Source organism: Schistocerca gregaria, chromosome 7 (genome assembly GCF_023897955.1).
Source record: "Schistocerca gregaria isolate iqSchGreg1 chromosome 7, iqSchGreg1.2, whole genome shotgun sequence".
NCBI classification, from domain to species: domain Eukaryota; kingdom Metazoa; phylum Arthropoda; class Insecta; order Orthoptera; family Acrididae; genus Schistocerca; species Schistocerca gregaria.
The window spans coordinates 235,711,744-235,727,238 of NC_064926.1; the positions used below are offsets into that span (position 1 = coordinate 235,711,744).

The following is a 15,495-nucleotide window of genomic DNA, read 5'->3' on the forward strand; positions in this document are numbered from 1 at the left end:
AGTTCAAAGGAAGGCATCAACTTTGTATTATAGCGAAATGTGGGAGAGAGTGTCACAGAAATGATACATGATTTGGGATGGAAATCAATAAAAGAAAGGCGTTTTCCATTGCGACGGAATCTTCTCACGAAAAATCCTATCACCAACTTTCTCCTCCGAATGCGAAAATATTTGGTTGACAGCTACCTACATAGACAGGAACGATCACCACCATAAACTGCGGGAAATGAGAGCTCGTACGGAAAGATGTAGATGTTCATTCTTACTGATCGCTATACAAGATTGAAATAATAGAGAATTGAGAAGGTGGTTCGATGAACCCTCTGCCAGGCACCTGAATGCGATTTTCAGAGTATCCATGTAGATGTAGATGTAGCTTCTGTAATTATCGTACATAAAGCTGAGATTCATATGTGGCAAGGAAAACGTAATTATGTAATATCTATAGCATTGCAGTGTTTACGCATTTACTCCACCCATACATAAGGGAGTTTAATTTAGTGTTGGGATAGTTAGAAAGCAATACGTTACAAATGCTGCGCAGCTAGCGCCATTCGACGGCCAACACCGCGGTTCCTGGTGTGTCCACTGTGCCGTGCGTGTGATCATTGCTTGTACAGCCCTCTCGCAGTGTCTGGTGCAAGTATGGGGGGTCTGACACACCGGTGTCAATGTGTTCTTTTTTCCATTTCCAGGAGTGTACATATCCTTGTTCTTTTTTCCATTTCCAGGAATATATATATATATATATATATATATATATATATATATATATATATATATATATTATTTACTACCTTCTACTGGAGATGTGGTTTGTGGCTCCCTGACCGGCAAGGATGATGAACTACACCTGTTTCATTATCACTTGTTAAGCACATATCGTGAACTCCTGATTAACATTGTCCATACGGTGGAGCGTATACGACAGCACACATTGCACTGACACATCTTGCAGAAACACGAAAATATCATCTGCCACTTCTTTCTCACTCTTCGTAATTCCTTTCTGACGAAATGTCAATTTCAAGAATGTCATTGAAGATATAGTGAAATATTTGCTTTATTTATCGTTGCAATTGCTCTGGTCTCTATCAACACCTCTGTTACAGCAGAACTGTTATGTATTACATGTTGAATAATTTCAAACATGCTCCGTAGCCTCATTCTGTGCTCACCATTGGATATGTCCACATCAGTAGCTAGTATATGTCGTTCTATTTCCTCGACATCTTTGACGTTGGTGATTACTAATGACGTCTCCTCTGGGTAGTACAGTCCTTCTGTAAGAACGAATCTGCGGTAGTGACAAAGTTTGGCTTTGATAGACAGCGATTTGTTGTTGTACATATTTTTAAACACAGAGCGAGAAGAGGTTTCATAACGACTAAGATCAACGCTAAGTAGACTTAATGCAGTTTCTCTCAACGAGTTTTATTTGCTACTCTTTCGTTTTTAGTGTTTCAAATAAGTCCAGCTAGGTATTTCAAGTGTTTAACTTGTTTGATATCGCCGTACGTGGTTGCAATAAATGCAAAATTTGGCCTCTGGGACTCTACGTACTGTGTATTTTTGAAAGGGATTTAGACTTTAGTCCTGACGGCGGTCTTATGCAGATTTTCTGACTGGCTTCAAGAGTCTTAATAATTGTTGCTATGTCGTCAGCAAGAGCTAGGCACTTTGCATTGACTCGTTTACCTTTCTTTCCCGTATTTCTTCCATGTTTATCTGTCTCCCGCCTTCTGGGGGTCTTATCGAGTACTAGGTTGAACAGCAGGGGCGACAGTCTATCATCCTATTTGTACAATTTTTCCATTTACTTTAGTCTTTAAAAGGAAATGTCCTGCATTTTTGTATACATTTCGACTTTTGTGTAAACCTTCCTGCAGACTAGAATATGTGTGTTCGATATTCTTTACGTGACCAGTCTTACGACGGCAATGTTGTTGTCTCCCAGTTGTTTTCTTACTTCTTTCAGCAAGTGAGTCTATGAGACTATTATAATGCAGCTTTCGCATGCTCTTACTACTCAATCCTATAACTTCTGAAATAAAGAGGAACAAGACATCAAAGTACAAAGTTTATATTTCGAAATTTGTTTACATAGGAAATATATTGTTGACAATACATCTTTTACTTTATTTCACTGCACTGTGCTTTGTGACTGATTTAACAAAACACTGCGTTGACATACTGATTTATGTCTTGTGTGGTGAGTGCGGAACCTCCTACAGGTTGTACTGGCTGGGCAGCTGCTTGGTGCGGAAGACTTCTGCCATAAATCCAACTGATTCCTTGGGTGTCCTCGTCCTGTTTGGACTGCTAGTATCCACCTCGTACAGCCCGAACGTAACCCTGCATTGAGAAATATAAAAGTGTTCACTCACTCAAATGTCACTATGCGGCGATGCATATGTCAAAATATGGGACAATCACTTACCCTCAGAGTATCAGCTGCTACAGCTAGCTATGTTGTACTGTACAAGACATTAACTACGAATCTTGTTCCGTTCAGTGTCACACTCGGTTTTGCGTTTCCGTATTCCCCACATTCACAAACTAAGTAGGACCGGCTAATAATAAGTGCTCTCAATTAATTTTAGTTTTGTTTTGGGTTTCAAATATCTTACCTTACCAATACTGGTAGCTTGTTGAAGACATTTGCATGGCTTAGTTGCGTGAATTGTCGGTTAAGCCGGCCGGAGTGAGCGTGCGGTTTAGGCGCCACAGTCTGAAGCCGAGCGACCGCTACGGTCGCAGTTTCTAATCCTCCCCCGGGCATGGATGTGTGTGATGTCCTTAGGTTAGTTAGGTTTAATTACTTCTAAGTTCTAGGCGACTGATGACCTCAGAAGTTAAGTCGCGTAGTGCTCTGAGCCATTTTTTTAGGCTAAGCTTATACAATTATTTCTAACTAATGATGTTACCACAAACATATAATGCGACAGGGATATTGAGTTAGTCCAACAACCTAGACGCCCCTTTCCATGATGTGGTAAGCTTTTAATAACGAGGGACTGTAACTCATAAATAATTGAGCTGCTGGCTGAAAGTCCTTAGCTGCGCAGATTAAAGCGGATATCTCCGTGTACAGCTGCACTACCATCTATAAATCGTCAGGTAACAAGGTACACTTTTCTTTCACAATCAACACGAAATAAAACAAAGGGAAGAATAGGGAAACAGTTCGTGCGGAGACCAACATTGTATACACGCTCACAACAAAAAAGAAATCAGAGACGGCATTTATATCAAGGAATTCTGATTTCAATTAAATTCAGTTAGTGTTAAGAGGATACACATTCAGCAACAACATAATTCAATGTCAACTTAATCTGCGGTGTAGTATCCTCTACACAACGTCACACAGTAGCAGTATTGTGTTCATATGGATCAACAGGAATGACTTTCCACCATAATCGATATTAATCTTGACCATCAACATAAGAACATTCAAAAATGTCAATTATTTGTAATTAATATGATACATCATTTGAACAACAAAGAATTTATTATCTACGTTAAATAGCGGCCGAATTCTTCTTGAATACTGTGTGGAAGCAGAACGTCCGAAACAGTAACAACAAATACAAAGGTGCGTGTGTTATGGTTCTGTACGATTGGCGGTTAACATCATGAAATATCCCACGATACAAGTGTACCCGAGTACGGTAAATTTTAAACGATTAGTTAACTGTAGGACGCTGCATGCAAATGACAAATTGTGAATATTCTGATAAAAAGACGACTCTCCTGGTTTTTGTTTGTTACGTGTGTCATTCTGAAGTCCTTTCCCCTTGAAATATAACGCCTCTGTAAAATTTTGCATGTCTGACACTCCTAATTCAGGTAGCGATGCGTCGCTATAGCATTCCGCTGGATGTTACAGCCTCTGATGGATGTAAAACCGCTGTAATCACTTAGCTGCTGCACACACCGCCATACCTACTAATCAGGCAGGCGTGTCGAGAAAAATTTTACCCAGAGTTTAGTGGCCTGCTTCAGCAACTGAAGAAAATGAAACTCATTGACCCAGAAGCGAGGTACTGACGTAGATCGTTGGGTCTAATAAAACGACGACAGTCACGGTAATAACCTCTTAGCTAAAGTGCAAGAAACAATTAAGAGATATTTGTATTCCTCTAACATGACTCCTGAAACTGAAACATTTAGTTATGCGTAAACAATGTTATTTCGTACACCTTAGATCTGGGTTGGCGTGTATCGATAACTATGAGTGTTTTTGTGAGGTGAAAAGTAGTGCTGTAGCATATGATAAGAGTATTAGCATGACATGGTCCAACGTTTGTCTGGAAGCACTGCCTTGCTTATACACATGTTACTGTTCACTAATTTTAAATTTTACAAGTCAAATCCCATAAGTGTTTTACCTCCGCTGCTTTAAGATGCAGTATTCTGGGTCAAACGAACATCCAAGGAAGTGAAAAAGGAAGTTCGAACCTCAAAGGGACAGAAATTTCAGTTCCTGAGCCCGGTTATTTGTTGCTGAACAGTAAGAGCGGTAGAGAAGACACGACTACCTCGCAGAATTAGGAGATCACAACTGTTGAAAAGACGGGAGATGACATGAATGCTGCTCATGGATCAACGAAGACAGATCTTGTACTACAGATGGCGTAATGATGTCATAGAGCATCATGACATCACTGATAGAAACTATTTTCATCAAAAGTAATCAGTCGTAGTGAAATGTAGATGCAGAATGCACAAAAACCGTCCAGAAACGCACGTGTTTGGAGGAAGTGATACCTTAACTGCAGCAGTATTACAAAGTAAGAAGTAATGTTATTCAGTGCATATATAGTGTCCCACCTTCAGTAGTCGATGTGTAGGTTGAAGATAAACGGCATATATATATGAAAGGAAAAAAAGGAAGACAAGCATTTAACTTACGTTGATGACGGAAAAAAGCTCCGACTGTGGAAGTTTCAGAAGGAAACCCCGTGTCCTTTTAATGAAACAATGTTGGTACTCCACATAAGCAGCTGTGCCATTTCGTACGTTAGCAGACCTGTGGAAAGTGGTAACCCGAAGAAATGGGGAATGGTTCTAGCAACGATACGTGCTTCAAATGAGGAGATTCATTGACATAATCAACATCGACATGGGGTGTATTGTTGGGGTCCGGATAATGCGAAAGAGCAGCTGGCCGCCTGTTCGCGTGGTACTGCCGTAATCGTCCGTAGAATGTGGCTGAATGAGAGTGATACCACGAGGTGGCGACAAGGTGTTGGACAGCCAAGTCTCTATAGCGTAGAGAAAATTCTGCTCTGTAAACCATGAACTATGGCAATCTGTAATGGATTACAGTGCTTGTGCATGCAGAAGTGTATTTAAGCACACTCTACAGCACACTCTGCCGAACAACAGTCTCTGCAAATGACCTCATTATCGTTCCATGTTGAACAATTCATCGTTATTTACGATTTGAGTGGGTACAGAATCATCGATACTGGATCCTAGCTCAGTATGAACGTGTGGTCTGGTCAGATGAATGTCTCTTCTTATTACACCGTCATACCTGGGAACGGCTACTCAAGACATCCACAACACTGCATACGCCGGCCAGTGTGCGCGGTATTATACTATGGGAGGCTTTCATATAGACTGCCACGGAACCTGTGGTGGCAACCGAAGGCACCGTGACGGCTGTGGACTGCCTAAACGTATTTGAAGGCCATCTGTATCTTCTGACGTCTGATGTCTTTTCTGACGACGATGGCATATTCCCCAAAAGGTAACTGTCTGTGGTTCAAATGGCTCTGAGCACTATGGGACTTAACATCTATTGTCATCAGTCCCCTAGAACTTAGAACTACTTAAACCTAACTAACCTAAGGACAGCACACAACACCCAGCCATCATGAGGCAGAGAAAATCCCTGACCCCACCTGGAATCGAACCCGGGAACCCGGGCGTGGGAAACGAGAACGCTACCGCACGACCACGAGATGCCGGCTAACTGTCTGTGCCACAGGGACAAAATCGTGCTGTAGTGGTTTTATAAGAGTGACTGTGAAATGACCTTAGCGTCATGGACAACAAATTCGCCTTATGGGAACCCAGTGGAATACATCTGGAACGCTGTGGTCGGTCAACTCCGCGCCCGAAAACCACAGACCCGTAAGTTACGGGAATTGCGTGTCGTGTGTGTGTGTGTGTGTGTGTGTGTGTGTGTGTGTGTGTAAACGTCTGGCTCTACATACCTCCATTGAAGTAGCGGAATCGCTACCCATTTGGAAAAAAAGTGCTAATAAAGTGTCTGAGCAATTAGGTGTAATACGTGCATCGCAGTCTCTCAGTTATCTAGTTTGTTTCCACAAACGTTGCTAGAGAAATATGCTGCCGAGACCGATGCAAGATTGAATAAACGCCTTTCCGATAGGTTACCCCATTGTCAAAATTAAACAGTTATACCAGCAACATTTCGGTCTGTCTGCAGTGGCCCTTTTCAGGGCGTTTAACTTGTTACCGGAGGAGGATTGCTGTATAGATTGTCGAAACGTCGGTTTTGTAGTTATTGTAACTCTTCCTAACACCGAAACTATTTTATTTATACTACTAGAGATATTCGATTCACTTTGTAGCGACGTAAAAGTGAATGTACCAGCACATGGCACTTTACCACAGTGTTGTAGAGTAGGTATCACCCCTCTCCTTTTTCTCTCTTCTCTGCGTCATAAATTTTTTTATCATCTTCTACAATCTAAGTGAAGCCTTTCAGATAATATGGTAGAATAATCATTTCGGCACTGCTTTGTACTAAGCTCACAGAATGGCGCAGTGCTTTATTGATTAGTACGTATTGTTTATCTGTATTATTTCATCTGTCATGTAAAAATACGTCAATTACTCACGTGAATCCATTGTTCCATTCCAGGGTGTCCATGAGACTCCACGCCGTATATCCTATAACCGGAACACCATCAGTGTATATCGCCTCTAAGACGGCTCCGAGGTATTCCTACAAGTAATACGGCATATTTCAGATAATGAAATGAGTTCCGGAAGATAAAAAAGGTTACTATACTAGTGTGGAAATTACTACTTACAGTATAGTACTCGATGCGGTCAGTGTCGTTGCGTCCTCCGAGATTCAAGTAACCGTTCTCTGTTATAATGATCGGATATCCTGGATATTGATTGGCAACCCAGTTAAGTTGATTCCGAAGTCCCCAAGCATGATGCTGAAAATTAAGATACTTGTTATATAAGTTATTCTTATTTGCACCTGTTTGCACAATACGGATGCTCAGCTGTTTTAGTTCCATAATAGTTACAATGTGGTGTCCTTGTAGTTCACATCCTTTTGTTCTAATACTCGTTCGCATAGAAAAACATCTAAATCGGCTCATAATTTAAAATGGAAGTAGTTTTTTTGCAGGTTCTTAAAGGTAGTAACACAGAATACTAATTCCAACACGTTTCTTCTCTCGGTAACTCTTAGGTCTATAGCGAACACTAATGTATGTGTGTAGGGAAATTTCTCAGAACAAAAAGTCTGCGTTAGTTCCATACTAAGATAAATTTGGGAGAAGTGCCACCAGCATAGTACAATGCCCACTGATAGGAACTTTACGCCACCACCTCTCTTCCTCTTAGTAACTGCTTCTTCAACCAGTATTCGAACCGGTTACCTCTGATGTGATTGCTACTACGCAGGCGTGCGTTGGCAACCCCGGAACCTGAGTGGGATTCTCTGACTATCAAGTCGACACTACTAACGGTCGTTCTGAATAACTTGTTTTTTATGTTTCACTTATTTCCAGTGCCATTCCGTACCTTCCTGTGTTCGATCACATGACGAATAATATTACGTATGAGATGTGTACAGAATGTAGTCATAATTGTTAACAGTCCTTTGGTATAAGCTGTAAAATAATGTTGGCATTAAATTACATTTTGTTGTGTACAAATAAGCTCTTCGTGCGGTGTATTTCATGTGTAGTGACAAATATTTTAAGTGTAACGTTTATTTTCAAGTTCGTAATTTAGTGTATAACAAATTTTCTTTAAGATTTTACAGACATTTACGAGCCATTTAGCAAAGATAATTAATATTACACTGCAGACACTGAAGATATTAATAACAAGCAAAGTATATTCTCTTTTTTAAAACGTACCTACTCAAGTGCTTCGATGTAGTGTATAGCTCCTACTAATTCCTCAGTTATTTGTTTTTCAAACATTATACTGATTTATAAACAGTTCTTTATATTGGCCAGCGTTACATTCTATTACACATATACAGGGTGTTTCAAAAATGACCGGTTTATTTGAAACGGCAATAAAAACTAAACCAGCAGCGATAGAAATACACCGTTTGTTGCAATATACTTGGGACAACAGTAAATTTTCAGGCTGACAAACTTTCGAAATTACAGTAGTTACAATTTTCAACAACAGATGGCGCTGCAAGTGATGTGAAAGATATAGAAGACAACGCAGTCTGTGGGTGCGCCATTCTGTACGTCGTCTTTCTGCTGTAAGCGTGTGCTGTTCACAACGTGCAAGTGTGCTGTGGACAACATGGTTTATTCCTTAGAACAGAGGATTTTTCTGGTGTTGGAATTCCACCGCATAGAACACAGTGTTGTTGCAACAAGACGAAGTTTTCAACGGAGGTTTAATGTAACCAAAGGACCGAAAAGTGATACAATAAAGGATCTGTTTGAAAAATTTCAACGGATTGGGAACGTGACGGATGAATGTGCTGGAAAGGTAGGGCGACCGCGTACGGCAACCACAGAGGGCAACGCGCAGCTAGTGCAGCAGGTGATCCAACAGCGGTCTTGGGTTTACGTTCGCCGTGTGCAGCTGCGGTCCAAATAACGCCAACGTCGACGTATCGTCTCATGCGCCAGAGTTTACACCTCTATCCATACAAAATTCAAACGCGGCAACCCCTCAGCGCCGCTACCATTGCTGCACGAGAGACATTCGCTAACGATATAGTGCACAGGATTGATGACGGCGATAAGCATGTGGGCAGCATTTGGTTTACTGACGAAGCTTATTTTTACCTGGACGGCTTCGTCAATAAACAGAACTGGCGCATATGGGGAACTGGAAAGCCCCATGTTGCAGTCCCATTGTCCCTGCATCCTCAAAAAGTACTGGTCTGGGCCGCCATTTCTTCCAAAGGAATCATTGGCCCATTTTTCAGATCCGAAACGATTACTGCATCACGCTATCTGACATTCTTCGTGAATTTGTAGCGGTACAAACTGCCTTAGACGACACTGCGAACACATCGTGGTTTATGCAAGATGGTGCCCGGCCACATCGCAAAGCCGACGTCTTCAATTTCCTGAATGAATATTTCGATGATCACACGAAACATACAGTAGGCGGCGTGGATTGGCCTCCCTATTCGCCAGACGTGAAACCCTGTGACTTCTTTCTGTGGGGACACTTGAAAGACCAGGTGTACCGCCAGAATCCAGAAACAATTGAACAGCTGAAGCAGTACATCTCATCTGCATGTGAAGCCATTCCGCCAGACACGTTGTCAAAGGTTTCGGGTAATTTCATTCAGAGACTACGCCATATTATTGCTACGCATGGTGGATATGTGGAAAATATCGTACTAACAAAACTGTCGGCAGAATCAGGGCTTTCAGTCGTCAGCGTCCATGATGACAGAATCAAATAGGAGTTTAAGTGCCATGACAGGCGGCCGGAATTGTATATCCCTAAGTACTTCGCCGTAGGCCTGACGCGCGACGGTGCTTGGTTACTAGCGGTGTAAACACACAACACGCCACTATCCACTCACTGGTAGTTTCTCGGACACAGCAGTTTGCATGAACGACTGCCTTGAATTTCCTCATTTAATATCGAAACAAAAGAAGACAGACGAATGAGGATTGAAGTTTTACGTCCGGATTACAAGGTAAGTTAATTGGAGATGTAGCTTTGATCAGATTTATTACTACTGGAGGGGAAGGAAGCGGCCAAGGCCATGTGAAAGAAACACTCCAGAGCTTGCATGGATGACCGCACAAATCCGATGACTGGATGCCTGACCCAGGAACTGAACCAAGGTCTCTTGAATGTGAGTTCAAGGCCTTAGCCATGACATCATCTCGGGTTTACAGACCTGATTTTGGTATAGGCACTGCCATTTTATAGCTAAGTCGATGCACAGTAAACAGGGACTGAAAAGAGAGGGGTGTTACCCAATATTACCTGTAATTTTCGTGGGTAAAATTTTAGTACAATTCGGAAAGCGAAAGTGTATATTGCTTATGCGCTATTACGGCAGACATCAGACGCTTCCCTCTACTGTTCGCTTTCTTTGTCGCTTCTATACAAAACTGCACACATGAAGCACTATCGCTGGCATATTTTGTTTCGAGACTTTTACACAAAACTGCACAGAGAAAGCAAAAACGCCGATATGTTTAGTTTGAGGGCGCAGATTTAATGAGCTGTGGAAAAGTCTGAAAGATAATGGGAAATGTTTAAGTGACTGCAATGACTAAGGTTCTCGTGATTCTGTGTTAATTTTCTCAAAAATTCCTAGCTCTGGCGAATAATCGCTAACAATGGAGACGTAAAAGTTTTCAAAAACTGGGAGTCACTTGTACAATTCAAATTCAAGTTAATAGTTTGCCAGTGTGCGAAAACGCATCTAACGATGACTCAGAATTTTTGTGACAACGTGAGGAAACTCACTGAAGAAGGGATATGTTAATGTAGAGCCCAAAATACCGCGGCGTCGGTGAAAGCTCGGTCACGCCACGCCACGGAGTGTGTGTCTGGACAGTACCATTTAAATTCCTACTTCCTACTTCCAACCACGTCGGTAGCATAAAACCACGCACGGCACTGTTGCGTTAGTTACATGTGTAAATCGACCTTTTATCAGTGACTGTGTGTTGTGTCGTAGGGTTGTGTCTGCTGTTAGCTACTACTACCCCGCCGGACGCGGTGGACTCGCGGTTCTAGGCGCTCAGTCCGGAATCGCGTGACTGCTACGGTCGCAGGTTCGAATCCTGCCTCGGGCATGGATGTGTGTGATGTTCTTAGGTTGGTTAGGTTTAAGTAGTTCTAAGTTCTAGGGGACTGATGACCCTAGATGTTAAGTCCCATAGTGCTCAGAGCCAGCCTACTACCCCACGTCAATACAGATGCTTAATTTCGGTCGGAACGAAGTAGTGAAGTGACGAAAGAACTGCCACATCAGATTCGGTGAGTAGTGAAATTGTCAGTGTCGAGTTAAAGTAGTAGCGAAACAGCAAAGAAGACTAAAACATATTTTCGTAAATATAGCTCCGATTTTTCAAAACTCGGGATTGTGAATTCTGGTACTGAGATACAGCCTGCATCTCAGTGGAAGATTCGTTACGAAACGCTATGAAACGTACGTATCATACTATCAAAACTTGTAACGCATCTATCAACTAAACATCCTTCATGTACAGGGAAGTCTCCCAATGTCTTTTAAGTCATTATTAGGAATTTTTCTACAATTAAATCCAGCGCTTAAAACTTTTCAAAGTGGAGCGTACTAACAACAGCCATTTATTACCTACCTCTCTTAACTTCAAATAAGGGGTAAGCTTCACTCTGTGCTAGAAGAACTTCGCACACCTGCAGGAAAAGTTATAAATTTGCTTTGTTTGATGAAGAATGTAGCCAAAGAAATAAATGAAATGCCTATGGAAATAACTGATGATATATCTCAAAATGTGAAAGAACCCCTCATTACTGGCTTGAAAGAAAGCGAATATTTTTCGCTGCTTCTTGTCGGGAGATAAAAGTTTTCCTGGTCAGGGTAATTTTGGTCGACATTGAGTCGAATGCTGAAGCACAACAGTTGTTTCGGCTATCTTTTCCGACAAAAACGTTTGGTGAAGGGCTTTTCAAATCGGTTGACAAACCTGTGGAAGAAACTGAAGTAGATTAGAAAGAGTGTAGGTTTGACAACTGACGGGAGTGTGTGAGGTAGCATTTATAATAGCTTAGTCGACAAAGTTAGCATCGAGAGGCTATTGAACATAAAGGTTTTGACGAATGTCTCGTAAAGATCTTGGCAATGTAGTAGAAATCGTCAACTTTATTTAACAAAGTTTAGTGGCTGGCGAGACTTGAAGTGTTGTCAGGACTTTATTTACTGGTGGAGATTGTGATCGATGAAAACCGTTTTAGGCAGACTGCATATCTGTCGGTGTCCTCGACATTCTTGAGGGCAACGACTTTCATAAGCTTATTTTGCAACACAAACTAGAAGCAATGATAGGGAAGCTTCAGCTATGTGCTTAAAATGTGGAACAAGATCCTTGGACGTATTTCCAGTCTTATATGACTTTCTGGGAACCAGCGAAAAGAAAATCAATAAAACAACAGCTGCAACCATACTAGGTCAGTTAAAATCTTTGAATTCCAGCTTTAAGTAATTTAAAATTATATGTTTTCTTGAATATTATGCAAATAATTTTAGTAGGTCTAATTGTAAACATTAAATTCCCTTAAACAGAAATATCATTGATAACAGTTAATTTCCCAAATACTACATTTTGTATAACTAATACTAAAGAACTTTAGTTATCTGTTGTATACCATAAGTACATGTATTCTTGTTCATTCGTATGAGTGTGAAATCCCTTAACTATACGTACTAGAGCAGTATTTAAGCCTTTTCATTTTTATTTTCGGAACTATTTCCCTAAAAACGAGGGCGGAATACAATGCATCAGAAATCTCTTTGAAAAATGGTACCAACAAAAAATTGAAAATGTCATCAAGTAATGAAGACTAGTTAACTAAAATAACACGTGTCAATTCTGTAAAATCCATTTCTGAAACAACACCATTCGTCTCGTTCTGGATAAGTGCTCGGCAATAGTAGGCAGCAATTGCCAAAATTGTGCTGAGACAATGACTGGCTTTTCACCAACCTGTTTATGTGAATGATACTTCTCAGCTTCATTTTTTGGAAAAAATCGGTACAAAAATCGACTAAATGTGGAAAATGATTGAGGCTAAAATTAAAGATACTGAGTGTGAACAAACAATATAAGAAACCTTATTGGTTTGTTTTAACGTTGACCACTCGACTTTGAGTTTATATATTGTAGTGACAGTTAAATGAAGACAACAAAAACCTTGCCTTTATAAAAGACAAATATTTTTCAATGCTTTTGGGGGATGTACAGTATCATTTAATAATTATGCCTATTGACATCGTGAATATGATTTATATACGAGGAGTGACCTAAATACACAATGAATAATTTTATTATTAACAAAATTAATAGTTTTAAATTGAATTTTATTAAATCTTCTTCAACGTTGAATATGGAAGCATTTCTTGAAGACTTATTTTAGAAGGGCGTTCAGCTGCTCTGTCGTCACCCTCTCAATGTCTGCTTCGGTGTCAAAACTTTTTTTTAAGCTCGTTTTTAGGTTTGGGGAGAGCCAGAAGTCGCATGGTGATAAATGTGGCGGATGTGGACTGACAGAAACACGTTTTTCGTCCAAAAGCTCGAGAATCAAAAGTGAGATGTGGCATGGCACACTGTCGTGATGAAGAAGGAAGCTATTAGGCAATCTTTCTGGTCTTTTCCTTCTTATATCGATTCCCAAACTTTGCAGTACGCGTCTACAGTTGTCCCCCGTGGAACGAACGCTCATACAACTATGCCCTCAATATCGAAAAAAAAAGAGTATGACTTTGAGATTATATATTAACTGCCGTGCCTTTTTAGAGTGAGAAGATACACTATTTTCGTCTCAGGGTCTTACTCAAGGACCAAAATTTAAAATCCAATTACAATTTCGACATGAAGGCCCGATATGAATAAAGACGAACCTGAATTCCATGCAGACGGACACACGACTTCCCTTGTGTTCATCATTCAAAAGTATGGGAACATAATTTGCACTCACTCACTTCACATATAAGTTATCGGTTAAAATGCATTTCACGGACCTGAATAAATTGCTATGACTTTCAGTAAGCGCCAGAATATTTATTCCCCCGTTCAAATGGACAATTTTTGCCACTTTTTGCACATTGTCTTGTTGTTGTGGTTATAGGACGTCCTGAATGTTGCTCGCTCGATTCTTTTCCGCTTTTAAATCGCTCATATCGCTTGCAAACAATCTTCAGCGTTAGAGTATTATCGTACGCCAACTAAACAACTAAAACATTTCATGAGTGTCTTTGGCACGTCTTTGCAATTTAATGTTAAGGTATTGTTCAAAATCCAAGATGCGTAATGGACACGGTAAACATATCACATTGCTAACGTCTGTAGACGCGGATTGACGACTCAGAACATGTTCCACTTTGACGCTGCTTGTCTCAACGGACCAGGCTTTCGGACAAATTACACCAAATGGTTCACTGTATTGTTTGACCACACCGTATCTATGTATGTCGCTTCTATATTTGTATACTTGTATATTCGGTTACTGGGCCTCTAATTTTTTTTTTTTATAAAGTAGGTGGTCTGCAAATCTAAAACTTTTAGAAACTACTGAACTATTCATTGACACCATTTGTGATCCTTCTTTTGATTTTTTAGTTCAGCAAATTATGTTTGCAAGCTATACATGTTCTTACCATCTTTTGTTATTGTAACAAAAGTCCAACCAAGACGTTCATTACAATCGCAAAACACGGTATTGGTTACTCAATTTGTATAGCTGGGACTGTGGAAAAAGAGACTGGAAAACAAAGAAGACAACTTATAAATATATATTTAATCATTAAATTCAAGGATAACTTTATTATTAAGTTTGTGAGCTTGTGAAATGCACTTACTGTGCACTGATAAAGTGCACAGAACTAATTAGGCTTGTTATCTATCTTTGAGGTAATAATAATAATAATTACTATTATCATTATTGTTAACTTTTCAAAAAAATTATAAATAACTGCAGGCTTAAATTATTAGAGGGATTCACAAAATACTAAAAATGTAGGAATAAATAAATTAAAGGAGATTGTGATCCTATGTCGCATATTATGCACTGTTTCTTACAAACTATTTGAAAAGAGATTGTACATGAAAAACAGTTATGACAATCTGCTATGGACATTGAGTATACTTTCAATGGAGATTGTAAATTTTTTTATTAATGAGAACGAAATTACAATCTTTCATCACGATTATTAGCTTCCAGTATTAAGAGATGTTTCGTTCCAGTTTGTAACCCATGCCTCTCTATGCTGAAGAGCCAAAGAAACTGGTAGACATGCGTGATATCGTGGAGGGCCTCAGCGAGCACGCGGAAGTGCCGCAAAACGACGTGCCATGGACTCGACTAATGCCTGAAGTAGTGCTGGAGGGAACTGACACGACGAATCCAGCAGGTCTGTCCATGAATCCATAAGAGTACGAGCGGGTCGAGGTCTCTTCCGAACAGCACGATGCAAGACAAACAATATATGTTCAATAATATTCGTGTCTGGTGAATTTAGTGGCCAGGGTAAGTGCTTAAACTGAGAAGAGTGTTCCT

At 40.3% G+C, this 15,495-nt stretch overlaps 1 protein-coding gene across 4 annotated transcripts in view; it reads right to left on the reverse strand.

The window, feature by feature from the left end:
• Positions 1–2,067: 2,067 nt before the first annotated feature.
• The window catches only part of LOC126281667 (myrosinase 1-like), a 168,671-nt gene continuing 155,243 nt past the window's right edge, over positions 2,068–15,495 (reverse strand). For 2 of the 4 annotated variants that reach the window (XM_049980817.1, XM_049980816.1), the window contains exons 9-11: positions 7,074–7,208; positions 6,879–6,985; positions 2,068–2,355 (exon numbers count right to left, since the gene is read on the reverse strand). In XM_049980817.1, the coding sequence (XP_049836774.1) occupies positions 2,229–2,355; positions 6,879–6,985; positions 7,074–7,208 (369 nt within the window). In that variant the 3' untranslated portion in view covers positions 2,068–2,228. The remainder of the gene's footprint in view (positions 2,356–6,878; positions 6,986–7,073; positions 7,209–15,495) is intronic. The other 2 variants (XM_049980818.1, XM_049980819.1) reach the window with 2 other exon arrangements.